This window comes from Polypterus senegalus, chromosome 12 (assembly GCF_016835505.1).
Source record: "Polypterus senegalus isolate Bchr_013 chromosome 12, ASM1683550v1, whole genome shotgun sequence".
Classification (NCBI taxonomy): domain Eukaryota; kingdom Metazoa; phylum Chordata; class Cladistia; order Polypteriformes; family Polypteridae; genus Polypterus; species Polypterus senegalus.
The window spans coordinates 149,915,145-149,931,186 of NC_053165.1; the positions used below are offsets into that span (position 1 = coordinate 149,915,145).

The 16,042-nt window shown below is 44.4% G+C and overlaps 1 protein-coding gene across 17 annotated transcripts in view; it reads left to right on the top strand.

The window, feature by feature from the left end:
- The first annotated feature begins 2,231 nt into the window (after positions 1-2,231).
- myo5aa (myosin VAa) overlaps positions 2,232-16,042 on the top strand; it is a 239,628-nt gene continuing 225,817 nt past the window's right edge. For 15 of the 17 annotated variants that reach the window (XM_039770295.1, XM_039770296.1, XM_039770294.1 and 12 more), the window contains exon 1: positions 2,233-2,451. In XM_039770295.1, the coding sequence (XP_039626229.1) occupies positions 2,425-2,451 (27 nt within the window). In that variant the 5' untranslated portion in view covers positions 2,233-2,424. Of the gene's footprint in view, positions 2,452-16,042 lie in introns of all 17 variants that reach the window. The other 2 variants (XM_039770291.1, XM_039770308.1) reach the window with 2 other exon arrangements.

Below are 16,042 nucleotides of genomic sequence, written 5' to 3' on the forward strand. Positions count from 1 at the left end.
CGGATTTTAGAGCCACCATGAATAGTTATTATAATGAATTGAAAATGCAGCTAAATTACTAAGTAAACTGTTTAACGTAAAATTGATAGCATTAACTTGAAATCTTCGGTTAGCAATAAACACAACGACGTTATAGTTATGTCACAGCGCAAAGAACAATAGTAACTGTATAATAAGTAACGCTGTGTCTAGGCGTCCGAAAGTCGGACTCCAAATTTCATTCTAAGAATTATTTTGAGGTTAATACAGCAAAAGAAAACTGTTCAGCTTCTGGAAAATTCTCGTCTGTTTTCATCTGGGCCTATTTCAGGAATGGGCCTAATGCTGCAGCATCAATAGCGCCCACCTGATACCCAATGGTATCGCAGGCAGCATATATTCGCGTAACTCTCCATCCCGGGTATGACGTTAATCTGCGTCCAGCCCTGCATGTCGGCTCTCCAACCTGCAGGGACAAACCTGGGGGTTGGTGGCAGAATTGGCACTGCAGCCACCATAAAAAACCTCCCACTGTTCCATTCCATCTGAACTAGTGTGGTGCTGAGGTGTCACCCGTCGCATGACTGTACTCGGGTCCTAATCTGTGATCCTGAGCTGGTTTGTCATGTGGTGGGTGCATCAGTGTGTACTCCTAAAGCCCCCCTCTCTGTCTCTGTCTCTCTTAGTTAGGCTAATTGGCTCAATTTGTGTGCTCGTGCCCTGTGAATGACTGACATCCCACCCGTACCTGCATCCTTGGTGCTACGAGGACCCTGGACTTGATTAGAAAATGCCGTAGATGAACTGATGGCACCGACTGTACATTTATTCATTCCTTAAAATATATACTCCATTTTCCTTCTAGTGGTGCTTTGGGGTGACGCACTTGAAATCAGGTTCAAGTCAAGCAGCCGTTCTGGGTGGGACACCAGCGACACAATCACAGTTCCCATTTATAATTAAAGACAGTAAGAAGCAAACAAGCTTGGTTTTATTCCCAGGAGAGGAACAACTGATGCAGTCTTTGCCTTGAGACAGCTCATAGAGAAGCATCCAGAAAACCAGAAGGGTTTGCATATGGTGGTCATGGATTTGGAGAAGGTTTGGGACAGAGTGGCATGTCAAGAGATCTGGAGGTGCATGAGAGAGAAAGGAGGACCCGAGAATTATGTGATGTGTTTTGAGGAAAGTGCGGACTCGGGTTCAAAGCAGTGTTGGGGTGACAGACAAGATCTCAGTTACAGGAGGTCTGCACCAGACCTTACCTCTTTGATCTTGTTATGGATGTGCTGAGTCATGGGATAAGATCAACCCAACCCCGACCTGGTGCAGACTGATGACATTGTGTTGTGTAGCAGCAGAAAAGAGGATGTGGAGAGAAAGGTGTAAGAATGGAGAAGATAGGGGATTGAAGATAAATAGAAGGAAGACAGAAAATATGAGGTTTAATGATGAGCCTGCCAGGAGAGCTACTGAAAAGAGTGGAAAAGTTGAAATATCTAGGATCAGTGGTAGCCAAGGATGGGACACTAGATGCAGAGATGACCAGTAGAGTACAGTGCTGGTGGAACAATTGGAAGAAGGTATCAGGAGTATTGTGTGGTCAAAGAACTACTGTAAGGCAAAGGTTAAAGGTCAGGTTTTTAAGACCAGCAATGATGAATGGAGCTGGGACATTGGGCAATAAAATGAGCACAGGAGAAGAACTTGGATGTGGCGGGATTGAGAACATTGAGATGGATGTGTGTGTCTATTGAATCTGCATTTGTCTGCTTCCTCTTCCTCATCTTTTCCCACTTCTATGTGTGGTCGACGTTCTTGATCAACCTCCCTAATCTGACCTCTTTCATCAGATCTTTTACTTTATCCATCCACCTTCGCTTTCTCTTCCCCTGTACTTCCCTCCATTCCCATCACTCTTTTGCCCACATATTCCTTGTCTCTCCTCCTCACAGGTCCATACCATTTCAGCCTATTTTCCAGTACTTTCTTAGATTTCTGCCCCACTTCTGGTGTGCCTCTGATGGTCTCATTTTTTATTTTGTAACTCCCCATAAAGACGTCACCTGCTTTCATGTCACAACACCCTTTTCCGGAAGGGTACCGCAGGACTTCCAGCATTTTGTGAGCCGTTTCTAGACAAGAGTCCGTGAGAAAGCGGCACATCAACTGAACTCGGCCGCTGGGTGGCGCCCTTTGCCTTGGAGAAGTCACATTCCTCTTCTCGTGCATCTCGGCTATTCATTTCATCTTTCGTACCCAGAATGCACAGAGAAAACACCATAAAAGCAACACTTTTCAGGTATCATGGCGATGGCTACCTCTGCGTGAGACCTCTCGCTGCTTCTCATCTCTGAAAGCGAGGATTTTTAAAGCGCGGATAGGCGGAGGCCGCCTTTCGCCGGTCGGTGGAGGAGTGGGCGCCGCGGAGGCGAGCTGTGCACGATGGCAGCGTCCGAGCTTTACACTAAGGTAACGCCGCCTGTGCTCTCTCTCTCTCTCCCTCACTCTCTCTCTTTCTGTCTTGCCTGCCTGCCTGCCTGCCTGCTCGCCCGCTGCCTCTCTCGCATCTCTTCTGACAGCAGCTGCAGTTGGAGCGTAGAGCGCTGCGCTGATTGCGGTACTTCGGCTCCGAGCGCACGTAGGGCACACCGCTCTGCCCAGTCGCCCAAATACTGCAAGGGCGGTTCGGTGTCGTGTGCCGGGTTTGGGAAGGGGGGTTCCGTTCAGAAACGTTCTGTGGTAGAATAGGGGTGGTCAGCGGGCCAGCAAACAATGGAGCCGCGAGGTGTCTAGGATGGAATGAATGGACGTGCGCTGAGCTGGCGGGCGGCCGGAGCGAATGAATGGACTGCCTCTGTTTACTTGACTTTCCCTCTCAGGTTTTGAAGTGCGAGTGATCGGCATCGCTGGCAGATGTCAACGCCACTGCTGCATGGCGTCTCGTACCAGAATGAAAGACGGGAAAAGGGGAAGGCAAGAAAGAAAGAGACATCGGGCGGCGAGTGCGTTTGTCTTGTCTTCATCGTGACGCAAGATATGATGCGCCTCCATAGATAAATAATTAAATAAATAAAGCGGAAAGCGGCGATGCTGACTCGCGCTTCTCTAAATAAATGGCTTCGCGGAGATCTCCGGTCATTTAGTGCGCATATGACGGTAAAGTGGACGTCGCCCTACATCGTGGGATTCGGCAGCCATCTGTGTTTACTAACGGACTCCTATTTATAAAGTGGATGAATAAAACGAATACAGTTATAATGGGCGATTATTAGGCGATGCAGACAATAAAAATACCAACTTTCCAGTTTACTCCTTTAGACGTGACAGGGTGCTGCGAAAAAAGAAAAAAAAAAAAAATGACAGCACGCAAAATCCGCCATTCGGTTTGTCTGTGGAATCATCACGTAATAATGCAAATGACATTGTCTTTTGGGTGTTTGTGATTTATGACGGATTTGACTTTCACGTATCCTGTTTACGTTGATGAAGGTCCTCATTATAATGATGGTCATAATAAAGTACCGTTAGCCACATATCTGTAGAATATCGTAGGCCCGGTGTATTCCTAGACACGTGTGCATCCTGTCCTGCATTGGCAGGTATGGGATATTAATTTGCGTGTGCATATTGTATACTTGTAATATGGAAGGTCGGATTAAAGGTTGTATTTTAATCCAGATATTCTTGTACGTATGCGTATGTAACTATGCAGTAGGTTTAGATATTCTTGCATACCTCGATGTCTGCACTTTTTTGTGATTGTCGATTTTTAATAGTCTACATTGTTTTTAGGATGCACATTTCCACCGAATGGTCTGTGCTATACCATGTATAATTCAGTATAATATTAAATATATTAATCTATACAAAGTGCTGCTGCCTCGCAGTTAGGAGACCAGGGTCCGCTTCCCGGGTCCTCCCAGCGTGGAGTTTGCATGTCCTCCCCGTGTCTGCGTGGGTTTCCTCTCACAGTCCAAAGACCTGCAGGCTAGGTGCATTGGCGATCCTAAATTGTCCCTGGTGTGTGTGCCCTGCGGTGGGCTGGCACCCTGCCTAAGGTTTGTTTCCTACCATGCACCCTGTGCTGTCTGGGATTGGCACCAGAAGACCCCCGTGACCCTGTAGTTGGGATATAGCGGGTTGGATAATGGATGGTGCATTGGAGGTGATTTGTATAAAAAGTACACACTTTTTAGTTTAGTTCCTACAGAAGTGACTTTCCTGTATGTATGCATGTATATATGTGTATATAGTGTGTGTGTGTGTGTGTGTGTGTGTGTGTGTGTGTGTGTATAAGTGAACGACAAAAATGGACAAAGCTTATTGCCCAATGTGCACAACAGCACAGGTCATTTTGCACCCTAGGCTGAGCTTATTAGTGCATAACTGACTGTTCGGTAGCTAACCTGTGCGGCTGGGCTCCCCACACCTTGTGATTGATACACTCTGTGAATGCCTAATTTGCCTTAATGGTGGAGCCGGCCCTTTGTGTGTGTGTGTGTGTGTGTGTGTGTGGGGGTGTATATATTATTTTGCAGATACTGTAACATATCTATGATGTGCTTCTCACAACTGAGAGGACGTGGCAGATATTTGCCAACCAACCACAAGCGTTACCTGGTACTGGCCAGATAATCAGATTGCAATGCAGACCTAAGAAAAAAAAAATATAAATAATTTAAAAAAATGATTATTATATATGTATATGTATACATATACATATCTCTCTCTCTCTCTCTCTCTCTCTCTCTCTCTCTCTCTCTCTCTCTCTCTCTCTCTGCGGTGGGGTATGTAGTGTGTGTGTGGAAAGAGACTTGCAGGTTATGATTGCTACACTCAAGCACACTTTAATAAGACCAATAATACAATGATTAATAAATAATAAAAGAATAAACTCTGTTTCACATACTCACAAATGTAAACCCTCTTTTGCCCACCCATGTATATCGTTTGATATTAAGTATATTCATCTGTCCGTTTTATTACCTGCCTATGCGGTTCAAGGTCACAGGGTGGAGGGACCCAGTTGGGCAGCACTGGGGGTGAAGGTGCCAGCGTATCGTAACCTAACCCACTCATTCCAATTCTAGGCTGAGGTTTCCTAAGCCTCTCCAAGCAGAATAAGAATAACAGTCCGCCCTGCAGGGGGCAGCAGTCAGGCACACGGCAGGCAGTTTGGGGTCACCGGTTACACTACGGGGTGCGGCACATTAAACGACTTTTTAGTCGGGGCCTTCATTTATGTGTTATGTGCCCTTAGCCAGTTAGAGGCAGTTGCCAGCGTGCACCCTTGAAGTCAACACACCTATCAATTTGAGATCAAGTAATCTGCGATTTAAAATTTTAAATAAGTTTGATTTTTCTTTTTGCTTGGAGTGCTGGGCCCTTTGCGTTTGAGAGCCGAGAACCAGTGAGTGTTCAGCTGGCGGTACAATGCTCAGAATGTAGGAATAAGGAACACGCGTGGTTTGAACCTCAAAAATAGAAGAGCAGCTCATCTGTCGAGTGTTTTTATGCACTAAAGCAGAATGGAAGAAGTCAGTAAAGGGCAGTGATTGCTGCTGAAGTCGCTGCTGCTGTTAACCCTTCGTTTAGTTCTGCTGTCGGGGGGGGGAAGGGGACGAGCACAGCTGTACCGGAAGATTGGCGCTCGGTCGTTGAGTGGGATACGGGCTGCGACTTGGAGTCGTGTACTTTGACGTGGTGCTACGACAAGATTGGCGACAGTGACTGGCAAATCTGACCTACCCTATGACAGAAAGACGAGTGGCGCAGTGGTAGCGTTGCTGCCTCTTGGTAAAGACGTCATGGGTTCACATCCCGGGTCCTCCCTGCGTGGAGGGCACTTTGAGTAGTGAGGAAAGTGCTGTATAAATGTAAAGAATTATTATTATGTGGGAGGAAAACTGGAGTACCTGAACTCGGGCACAAGGAGAATGTGCAAAATTCGCTCCAATGGCGATCAGGATTTTGTTATGTAAAGGGGATATTTTAAAAAATAAATAAATAATTGCACGTTTATCAGTGCAGCTTCTTCGCCAAGTAACTTTCTGAAAAGAATAATAACACTGTGAAAAGTGTAACCTCATCTGAGTAACTGCCTGCCGGACTTCACGCTATAGAAATATGAAAATGACTGTGAAGTGGCAGCGCCAACTACTGTGCTAGACTTCCACCCAGGATGTCCAGTACATGTAATACAATTTACTGTAAATCTATACGTGCACTACCTGTCAAAAGTTTCACAACACCTCAGTTTTCATGGAAATGCATGCAGTTTAAGGTCTTAATGTTTCAAGAAATCAAGGCATTGAACAAAGAAATGATGGCAAATTAAATAAAATGAGTAAAGGAATCATTAAGTGTGCACAATTTTATTCAACTTTTTTTCATTCTGAAAGTGTCTCCCTTTTGCTGATATAACGGCCAAACACACACGTGGCATTCTTTCAATAATGGAAATTTAAATATCCGTCAGAGAGATGTTCCCAATGCTGCTGTTGCAGAAGTTCTGAGTGTGCAAATGTGCTTTCCTTTGCCCCTTCTGTTCAGATCATCCCAAAGTCGCTCAATGGGGTTCACGTCTGGAGACTGTGCTCGGCCCGTCCACGCTCTGAGGTGTACCACCTTGTTCTTTTACTCTTAACGTAGTTCTGACATACAGTAGCCTGGAGGTTTGCTTTTAGGTCAAAGTCTTGCTGAACCCCGGACCCACTAGATGCAGACCAGAAGGTATTTGGATGGTGTCGCAAAATACCGGGGTAACCCTTTTTGTTGATTCAGAACGCCGGTCACCAACTCGGCTTCCAGCAAAAGCACCCCAGCCCATCACACTTCCGTACTCCACCATATCTGACAGTCGGTGTCACACACTGAGGATCCATCCTTTTACCAACTTGACCGTGTACAGACACCCTACGTGATGAAGCGAAGATTTCACATTTTGATTCATCGACCCCTAAGACTTTTTTTTTCTGCAGTCCACAGCCGCTATTTCAAGGTCCTGTTTTGCCCTTTAATGTCATTCTTCCTGCCACTCGCCCTGTCAAACCTGCAGAACAAAGTCTCCTTTTCACAGCACCTACTGACACTTGGTGTATGTCAGCCTGCACTGTTAAGCCTTGTTCACACGGGCGTTAAAATCAAGTGTTTTTTTTTGCGTTCGTAGCGTCCAGTGAGCGCGGATCAAGCGCCGAGTGTTTTCTACGTAGGAGTCAATGAGAGTGTTCACACGGGCTTTGGTGACGTGCGTTTGTCCGGCAGCGCGTTTATACGACATCAAAAAAAACGTTGCATGCAGCTTTTTCTTGGCATTCAAAACCCAATGAACGCAAGGAAACCGCTTCTAGTTCGTTTTCTGCGCGTTTATTTTACGCTTCGGAGGACCGGATATATCCCATGATCCTACATGCTATACATAGGGAAATGCGGGGAAAAAAGATAAATTAAATAAATAAAATGTCGAAGGAGGTTGATCCAGCCCAGCTCGTGCAGGAAGTGGAGCAGAGACCGCTGATATGGGACATCTCTTTACCAGACTACAGTGATTGTTCTAAGAAGGCCAAGGTGTGGGACGTTGTGCAGTCAGAGGATGAACCCAGTAGCGGCGATTTTTTTTTTTTTCTCCCTACGTCGCCGTATTACGAGTATTTTTAAAACAAGAAGATTAATATCTAACATAGCAAAATGGTCCATATTGAAAGGTGGCACCTCAAATGAAACGACAAGGGCTTTCATATCCAGTTCCCGACACTGCCTCCACAGGTTAACACACAAACTACAATTTGGGCTGCAGGCTGGCGTTCGACAGAGACAAACAAATGCCACCACAAAATGCAACATAAACGTCTAGGACGTTCAGAGCAAGTTCGTTTATCCAAAAACTTAACGCCCGTGTGAACAAGGCCTTAAGGTGTTGTGCTGTCAGGCGCCTCTGATCAGGTAAGCTGGTGACCCTCAGAACCTCGCCTTCTGATTGGCTCTGCCAGATCTCGTCCTATCAGAGCATCCAACTGCTGTGGATTGTGTAGGACACCACTGGACTCGCCGACACTTTTTGATTTTTTTTCTCTAAATGAAAGGCCTACACTTCTAAGGGTAGCAATGCTCTGTCTCATTTCATTTGTTATTTGCCGTTTTCTTGCCATTATCACTGTAATTCACAACTGTCTGCAATGTCGTATTGTCCATGTCGCACTTCAGAGGGTGTATATCTTAACACCGTCTGCTCCAAGACACACAAAGGATTTTTAAGTAATCAACAGAAGTTGGGACACCGGGGAAAATTGTTTGCTTCGCCTTGCAAGGCTTCATTGACTTGAATTACGGCAGAACATCTGCAGGTTGTCACCTATTAGTAGTTCCCTGCAGAAGGCCCATTTGTAATATTCTGAGATTTCCTTTTTTTCTTTCAGTTTTTGCTAACCTGCACTTTAAATTTAATAGTGTAATACAGTAATCCCTCCTCGATCGCGGGGGTTGCGTTCCAGAACCCCCCGCGATAGGTGAAAATCCACGAAGTAGAAACCATGTTTGTATGGTTATTGTTATATATTTTAAGCCCTTAGAAGCTCTCCCACTCAGTTTATAAATATTCTCCGCACAGTTATACAGTAAGCCCTCGTTTATCGCAGTTAATCCGCTCCAGACAGATAAATGAAGTAGGATTCTTTATTTATAAATCTAATATTTTTGCAGTTCGAGCATAGAAAACCTGTTTACGACTTTCTAAATACGTTTTTTAACATTATTAGAGCCCTCTAGACATGAAATAACACCCTTCAGTCAAAAGTTTAAACTGTGCTCCGTGACAAGACAGAGATGACAGTTCTTTCTCACAATTAAAAGAATGCAAACATATCTTCCTCTTCAAAGGAGTGGCGTCAGGAGCGGAGAATGTCAGACAGAGAGAGAAAAGTAAACAATCAAAAATCAATAGGGCCGTTGGGCCTTTAAGTAAAGGAAGCACCGCGATAAAGCCGCCGCAATGAAGGGAGCAATGTGAAGGTAGTCTTTCAGCATTTTGTAGAGGAGCGTCCGTATCTTCTAAGCAAACAGCCCCTCCGTCAGGAGCCGAGAAAAGCAAACAAATCAAAAATCAATACGGGCTGTTAGAGCTTTGAAATGTGCGAAGCACCGCGCGGGAAGCATATCGTAGATCATTGAGGAGTTTTATTTAATATGTAATACGTGCTCTGATCTGCCAATAGCGTCCCTTGTATGAAATCAACTGGGCAAACCAACTGAGGAAGCATGTACCATAAATTTAAAAGACCCATTGTCCGAAGAAATCCGCGAACCAGCGAAAAATCCGTGATATATATTTAGATATGCTTACATTTAAAATCCGCGATGGAGTGAAGCCGCGAAAGTCAAAGCGCGATATAGCGAGGAATCACTGTACACAAGTTCATGTCTGCGGTGGGCTGGCACCCTGCCCGGGGTTTGTTTCCTGCCTTGTGCCCTGTGTTGGCTGGGATTGGCTCCGGCAGACCCCCGTGACCCTGTAGTTGGGATATAGCGGGTTGGATAATGGATGGACTGACTGACCTCTGGCCGTTTACTGCTGATGTCTTCACCATATTACATCATTCATTACACTTCAACTGGTTAAATCTGAAGACAAACTGAGGTGTTCTAAACCTTTTGACCTTTAGAGCATGTGTATAAATATTATTATGTAGTAATAAATAAATCTGTGCCTGTAATGACTGGCGCCCTGTCCTTGTGCCCAGTGATTGCCAGGGTAGGCTCCAGCTCCATGGGTGAGTGGCTTAGGAAGGTGGACGGATAATTAAAGCTTGTATTCTGCAAGCCATTTTGTTTTTCTTGTGGAATTGATAAATGTGTAGAATATTAATAGCATACTTACAAAATGGAGTGAGAATTTTAAAGTCCCTGTTGAGCAGTCGTGCAGGAGCTGGTCAGATATAAAGAGCAATTGTGTAGGCTGATTTCTGAAGGGATGCCTGCTAATGACATCCGTTTAAATAAAGAAGGTGGCAACGGACAAGGCAAAGGAAATCAAAATTTATTTTGTTCTGAGACGGTAAAATAAGCACCTAACATTTCTTGAACAGCTAGCTGTGCTCCCCATCTGAGACGGGTAGAAATCGAAGTAATCCACATAGACCTGGGCGTTTAATGTTGGCAGTGCACCACCTATTGGAAAGTACTTGGCTATATCTGGACATGCGCCCCTTTACTTACAGGAACTCCTTACCCCTCATACCTCCTCACGCGCCCTCCGCTCTGTACACACTAACACTCTCCAAGTCCCTAGAATCAAGCTTTGCATTATGGGTGATGGGGCTTTTCATCTGTGGCGCCGAGACTGACTACCTGAGAGCCCCACAGCCGACCAATGCTTTTAAACGAAACTTAAACTCATCTTTTTAGAAAGACATTTTGTTAAAGTATTTTATAGATTCTCTTGTTTATTACTTTGTTTTTACTCTGTAGCACTTTGAGGTTGCTAAAATATAAAGCGCAATATAAATAAAATGTATTATTATGTGTAGTAATACAACGCACTGCATCTGTCATTTTTAACAGGTGGCGCATCACAAACATTTGTCGTCCTAAAATGCACGACTTCAAATGTTTGTTTGTGACGCACCATCTGCGGGAACAGCAAACACAATGCCCGTGTTGTCTGTTATATGCCTTTTGGTATGGGATTCGTAAAAGTATTAACTAAAATAATAATTAACTTGCTTTTACTTATTTCGCTGACACCTTTTATCCAAGGCAACTTACAACATTTACGATACAATTGCTCCCATTTCTTTTGGTTTTCCAGTTGGTGCTCAGGCAGGTCATGTGACTTGCTCAGGGTCACCCAATGTCCATAGCGGGATTTGAACCCACCACGTGAGGGTCCAAAGCCTTAACCCCTACACCACTGCCTGCAAGTAGTGTTAATGTTTGTGATGCACCATCTGTTGGAATGAAAGAGACATAACATCCAGGCAGACACGCAGGCACCCCTTACTGTGATTAACCGGGATATGGGATGATATTTGTGTCAGTGGTAAAACATAATTTTTGAAAAACAGTTTCTGATATCCCTTCTTTTGTGCGGAGAATTTATTCTACTGCATTACGTTTTGTATGCAAATCATGAAGATGATCAAGGGCTGCAGGCGAGACTCAAATCATGAAGCCTGTGACTTGTAATTGAACCCGCTGTCTCTCAGACCTCCATGGACTGGCGTGAACATTGCTCTTTAAAACTTTTACAAGAGAAACCATTTTCTCTTTGTGTCACGATTACCATTACAGTGTAATGAGCTGGGATTTTGTCTTCAAATAGGCAAGAATGTCTTGTCTGTGAGTCACGCCACCGCTCTTGATGCGTAAGCACTGCAGAAATTTGATAAATCTTTTTTTTTTTTTTAATTTGGCAGTTAATGTTAGCTCTCTTAAAACATGAAAATTGAATATGTGAATCTTTCATCCTAACGCTGTTAAAACAATACACGAAACATCTTGAAATCAATTAATACAAATATGCATATCTTTTAGCTACATATTTAATATCAATTCATATAGACATTAATACTGTTTATACCGTTTCGTTGTCGTATTTTAACATTTCACGTCTGCTCTTGCTGACATAGTAAAGTCAGGAAGGATATGCAAAGGGCTTTGGGAAGTGCAGAAGAAAGCAGAATTCTGTTTTCTACAGATGAAGGAGTAAACTTCAGGGGATGTCCAGTCTTAATGTGATCTACACCCACCTACGATAAACCCTCACTTTGTATCCCATAATATGTCCATCTTTTGAGGTGGAATTAAACAAAGGGACTGGGCCTAGAGAGAACGTGGCAGAGGCAAAGGGGAACGAGCAGCAGTAGTTCAGATGTGACTCGGGTAGGTACAAGTGAAGCTACTCCGAGTTTGCTGAGGCCCACATAGGCAAAGGTTTACGAGACGTTTTAATCAACATTCACTTTGAGAGTTTCCTTTTTATTCCTTGGTAACTCGCGCTCCTCTCTCACTCACTCTCTCACTCTCTCTCACTCTCTCTCTCGCCATATAGAGCCCAGTGTTACAGTACACCCAATATGAGCGAAAGTCTCCTTCATTAAAGTTGACCAGGGATACATTTCACAGAGGGTTATGGCCAGTACTGGGAAAAGCTTGTATTAGATTATTAATCCCAAGGGGAAATTCCCATACTCCAGCAGCATCATACTGATATAAAACAATACTAAATTAAAGAGTGATGATAATGCAGGTAAAACAGACAATAACTTTGTATAATGTTAACGTTTACCCCCCTGGGTGGAATTGAAGAGTCACATAGTGTGGGGTCTCCTCAGTCTGTCAGTGGAGCAGGATGGTGACAGCAGTCTGTCTCTGAAGCTGCTCCTCTGTCTGGAGATGATCCTGTTCAGTGGATGCAGTGGATTCTCCATGATTGACAGGAGTCTGCTCAGCGCCCGTCGCTCTGCCACGGATGTCAAACTGTCCAGCGCCGTGCCTGCCTTCCTCAACAGTTTGTCCAGGCGTGAGGCGTCCCTCTTCTTTATGCTGCCTCCCCAGCACACCACCACGTAGAAGAGGGCGCTCGCCACAACCGTCTGATACAGGGGTCCTCAATCACAGTCCTGGAGGGCCGCAGTGGCTGCAGGTTTTTGCTCCAACCCAGTTGCCTAATAAGAAGCACTTATTGCTCAAGTAGCACTTCTGCTTCACTTTAGTTGTCTTGCTTATTAAGATTTTAAACCCTTATTTCTTATTTGTCTTAAACAGCTGTATTCTCAGTTTTTAATGGCTGCTAATTAGCAATAACAGGCAAATGATAAAAGAGATCAGTATTTCTCCATTTAGCTTGTTGCCATTTCCACCTGTGTGTATTTATCATGCACTATTGGGTTTAATTAAATACTTGGAAGGAAAGTGAAGAGAAAAAAAGTAAAAGTCTGAGAATTATTCACCAATTTTAGCCCTTAAATCATTTGGATGATATCCTCAGTAAGGTGTAGAAAATCTAGGATATGAGAATTACCTGACATAGCCGAGTTAAAGCACTAGTAAGCCATGAATTTAAAGTATTAGCAAGAATGGCTTTCTAATTAAGCAACAGGGTTAGAACAAAAACATGCAGCCACTACGGCCCTCCAGGACTGTGATCGAGGACCCCTGGTCTGATAGACCATCTGCAGCATCTTATTGCAGATGTTGAAGGACAGCAGCCTTCTAAGGAAGTATAGTCGGCTCTGACCTCTCTTACACAGAGCATCAGTATTGGCAGTCCAGTCCAGTTTATCATCCAGCTGCACTCCCAGATATTTATAGCTCTGTACCCTCTGCACAGTCACCTCTGATGATCATGGGGTCCAGGAGGGGCCTGGGTCTCCTAAAATCCACCACCACCTCCTTGGTTTTGCTGGTGTTCAGTTGTAGGTGGTTTGAGTCGCACAATTTAACAAAATCCTTGATTAGGTTCCTATACTCCTGATACAGCCCACGATAGTGGTGTCGTCGGTGAACTGTATTATGGTAGCTTAAGCTGCCCATAAATGATGCACACCTCTGCACCGATTGCTTACAACAACACAGATGTGATTGAGACCATTGATGGTAGGTAGAATGCCCAGTGAGGGCTGGGTGGTCTCGTGGACTCGGAACCCCTGGAGATTTTTTTTTTCTTTTCTCCAGCCTTTTCTGTCCTCCTGGCCATTGTATCTATCTATCTATCTATCTATCTATCTATCTATCTATCTATCTATCTATCTATCTATCTATACTTTTCTTTCTTCACCTTGTAAAGCACTTTAAGCCACAACATTTGTATGAAAATGTGCTCCATAAATGAATGTTGTACTGTACACATATACAAATGTACAGACACACACATACCAGTGAGGTGCATAGCTGTGCATACTACGGGTGTGTGCTGTTTCTCCGTCCTCCAGTTTTCTCTCTGTGTGTCTTTGTAGAGCCCTTCAGTCCGTTAGATGACCTCCAGGTGGGCTTAGCAGCCCCTTGTTTCTGCACGGCGTCACTAACAGAAGCCCGCCTCAGATTTCTATTTCTGGCCCGCAGTGGTAACACTGACGCTGCAAGTGCTGCACTGTCAAGGTTGAAGGAGGAGGAGGAGGAGGCGAATCTTTGACATCACAGTGGGATTTGTGCAGAAACGTGACCGCACTGTTTTTTCAATTAGGAGGGCGGTGGTGATGGAAGGGATTTGAATTTAGCCTTTTTTTTTTTAAGCTTTTTCTGTTTTAGGGTCACTCCATGTTGAATCTTGTGTGTCATACCAGGTGGGGAGTGAAAGGGGCTTTACAAGTTAACCGTGTGTGTGTGTGTGTGTTAAGGGGCTAGGCTGCTTTGTGATCAGGTGGGGGATGGGGGGGGGTCACGTGAGAGGACGCCTGACAGCTGGGCGTGAAGAGGCTGACTTGTGATCCAAACCCCTCGAGCAGAAGCCATACAGCAACACTGCGGCAACCGGGACTTAAAGGACACGATGGGTTCAAATGGAGGAATCGTCTGGTCTGAGGGGGACCAGCGCCACACCCAGGCCTGGATCCTGCATTTTAGATGAGGATGAGGGGATGTGTATACAATAGTGTGCAATATAATAACATAATACTGTCAGCCCTACTTAATCCAAGTTAGGTTTATGCTGGCTGAAGGCAGTGGACCAACCTGGACAGAGGGCCGGTCAGTTACAGGGTCTGTTAGTCATTTATAATACAGGAATTTTGATAAAATCCATACATGTGGCAAAAGTGAACCTATAATAATACTAACCGTAATTGGGGCTTGCAGAATATTTTCCTATAGACATGATAATACATACAGTATGCAACCATGTGAAAAAGTAAGTGCACCCCATAAAGTGGATTTTCTTTCTCAACATATGTGAACATATCACGGTTTGATCTTCATTTAAACAATATCTACAGGCAAAGGTGATATAACCAACCATAATGGCACATTTCAATGATAAAGTGTATTAAAAATTGTATAATTTGAAAAGAACTGTTTCTCAACCACTGGGGCTGCTGGCGGTGGGTTGCAAGTTAATTTTGTTTAATTTGATTGTGCTCATTTGCCCCACTCCAGCTTTAACAGTTATGCTTCATTCACCAAGGGGGAAACTCGCCCCTAAAATATTTTCAAGATTTGCCAGGGTGAGCCATAAATGCAAGTTTTTGCACGAGGACCCCTCCATTGTAATACCTCAACAATCATTTTGCACCAGATGAGGGGCACGTCCCATGGGATGGCTGCACTGTGACTCACCAGAATTGAGCGAGGTGCGTCGTCCGTCTTTATCGTGGTGTAGTCGGTGTCCTGCAGTGGGCCATCACTCATTTATTAGTTGTTACTCCTGTTGCACAGTATGACATGAAAAGAATCACACGTGCAATTGTTACATCTGAACATCGTGGGTTCCTTACTGTGGGCGAAGCATTCATTAAGGCAGATTTAAAAAAATAAAAAAAAAATAAAAAATTAAGAGAATTGGACCTCCCGGTGATCTGTAGAGAAGGTTGAGGTCAACTATTGATTTCTATGCAAGCCCTGATCTAAAACCTCACTGATTTCAAGGTTTGATTGATTGGTTTTGCATTAAAGGGGGCTGCGACACTTGCTGTTTACACTCGGCCCATCTCTGCTGCTGGTCGTCCTGGCCGTAGCATGGCAATCTGAACTGTGGGGGGCGTCTGGTTTTGAACTACAGGGTGGTCCAGATCTAATTATGCAGATCCAGATCGTCTGGATGACTTTGGTTTATGCGGGGACGATTCCAGATATGGCGTGAAGATGATTCTTCATGTCATCAGTTCGCACACTTCTTGAAGGTCCGGGATTTTTTGGGTAATTTTCTATGTAATAAACGTAAGTTATAGTGTAGTGAAAATTGCATAATTTAGATCTGGACCTCCCTATACAGTGGAAGTTTTGAGGGGGGGCAATGCTTGTTGACTGCATTTCATTGCCTACTGACCTTCCAGCACCCTTTGCTTGATTGTGAGAGGGGTCTCAATGTCCCCAAATCCCGTTGATCGTGTGTCATTTCCTTGCATCCCTTGAT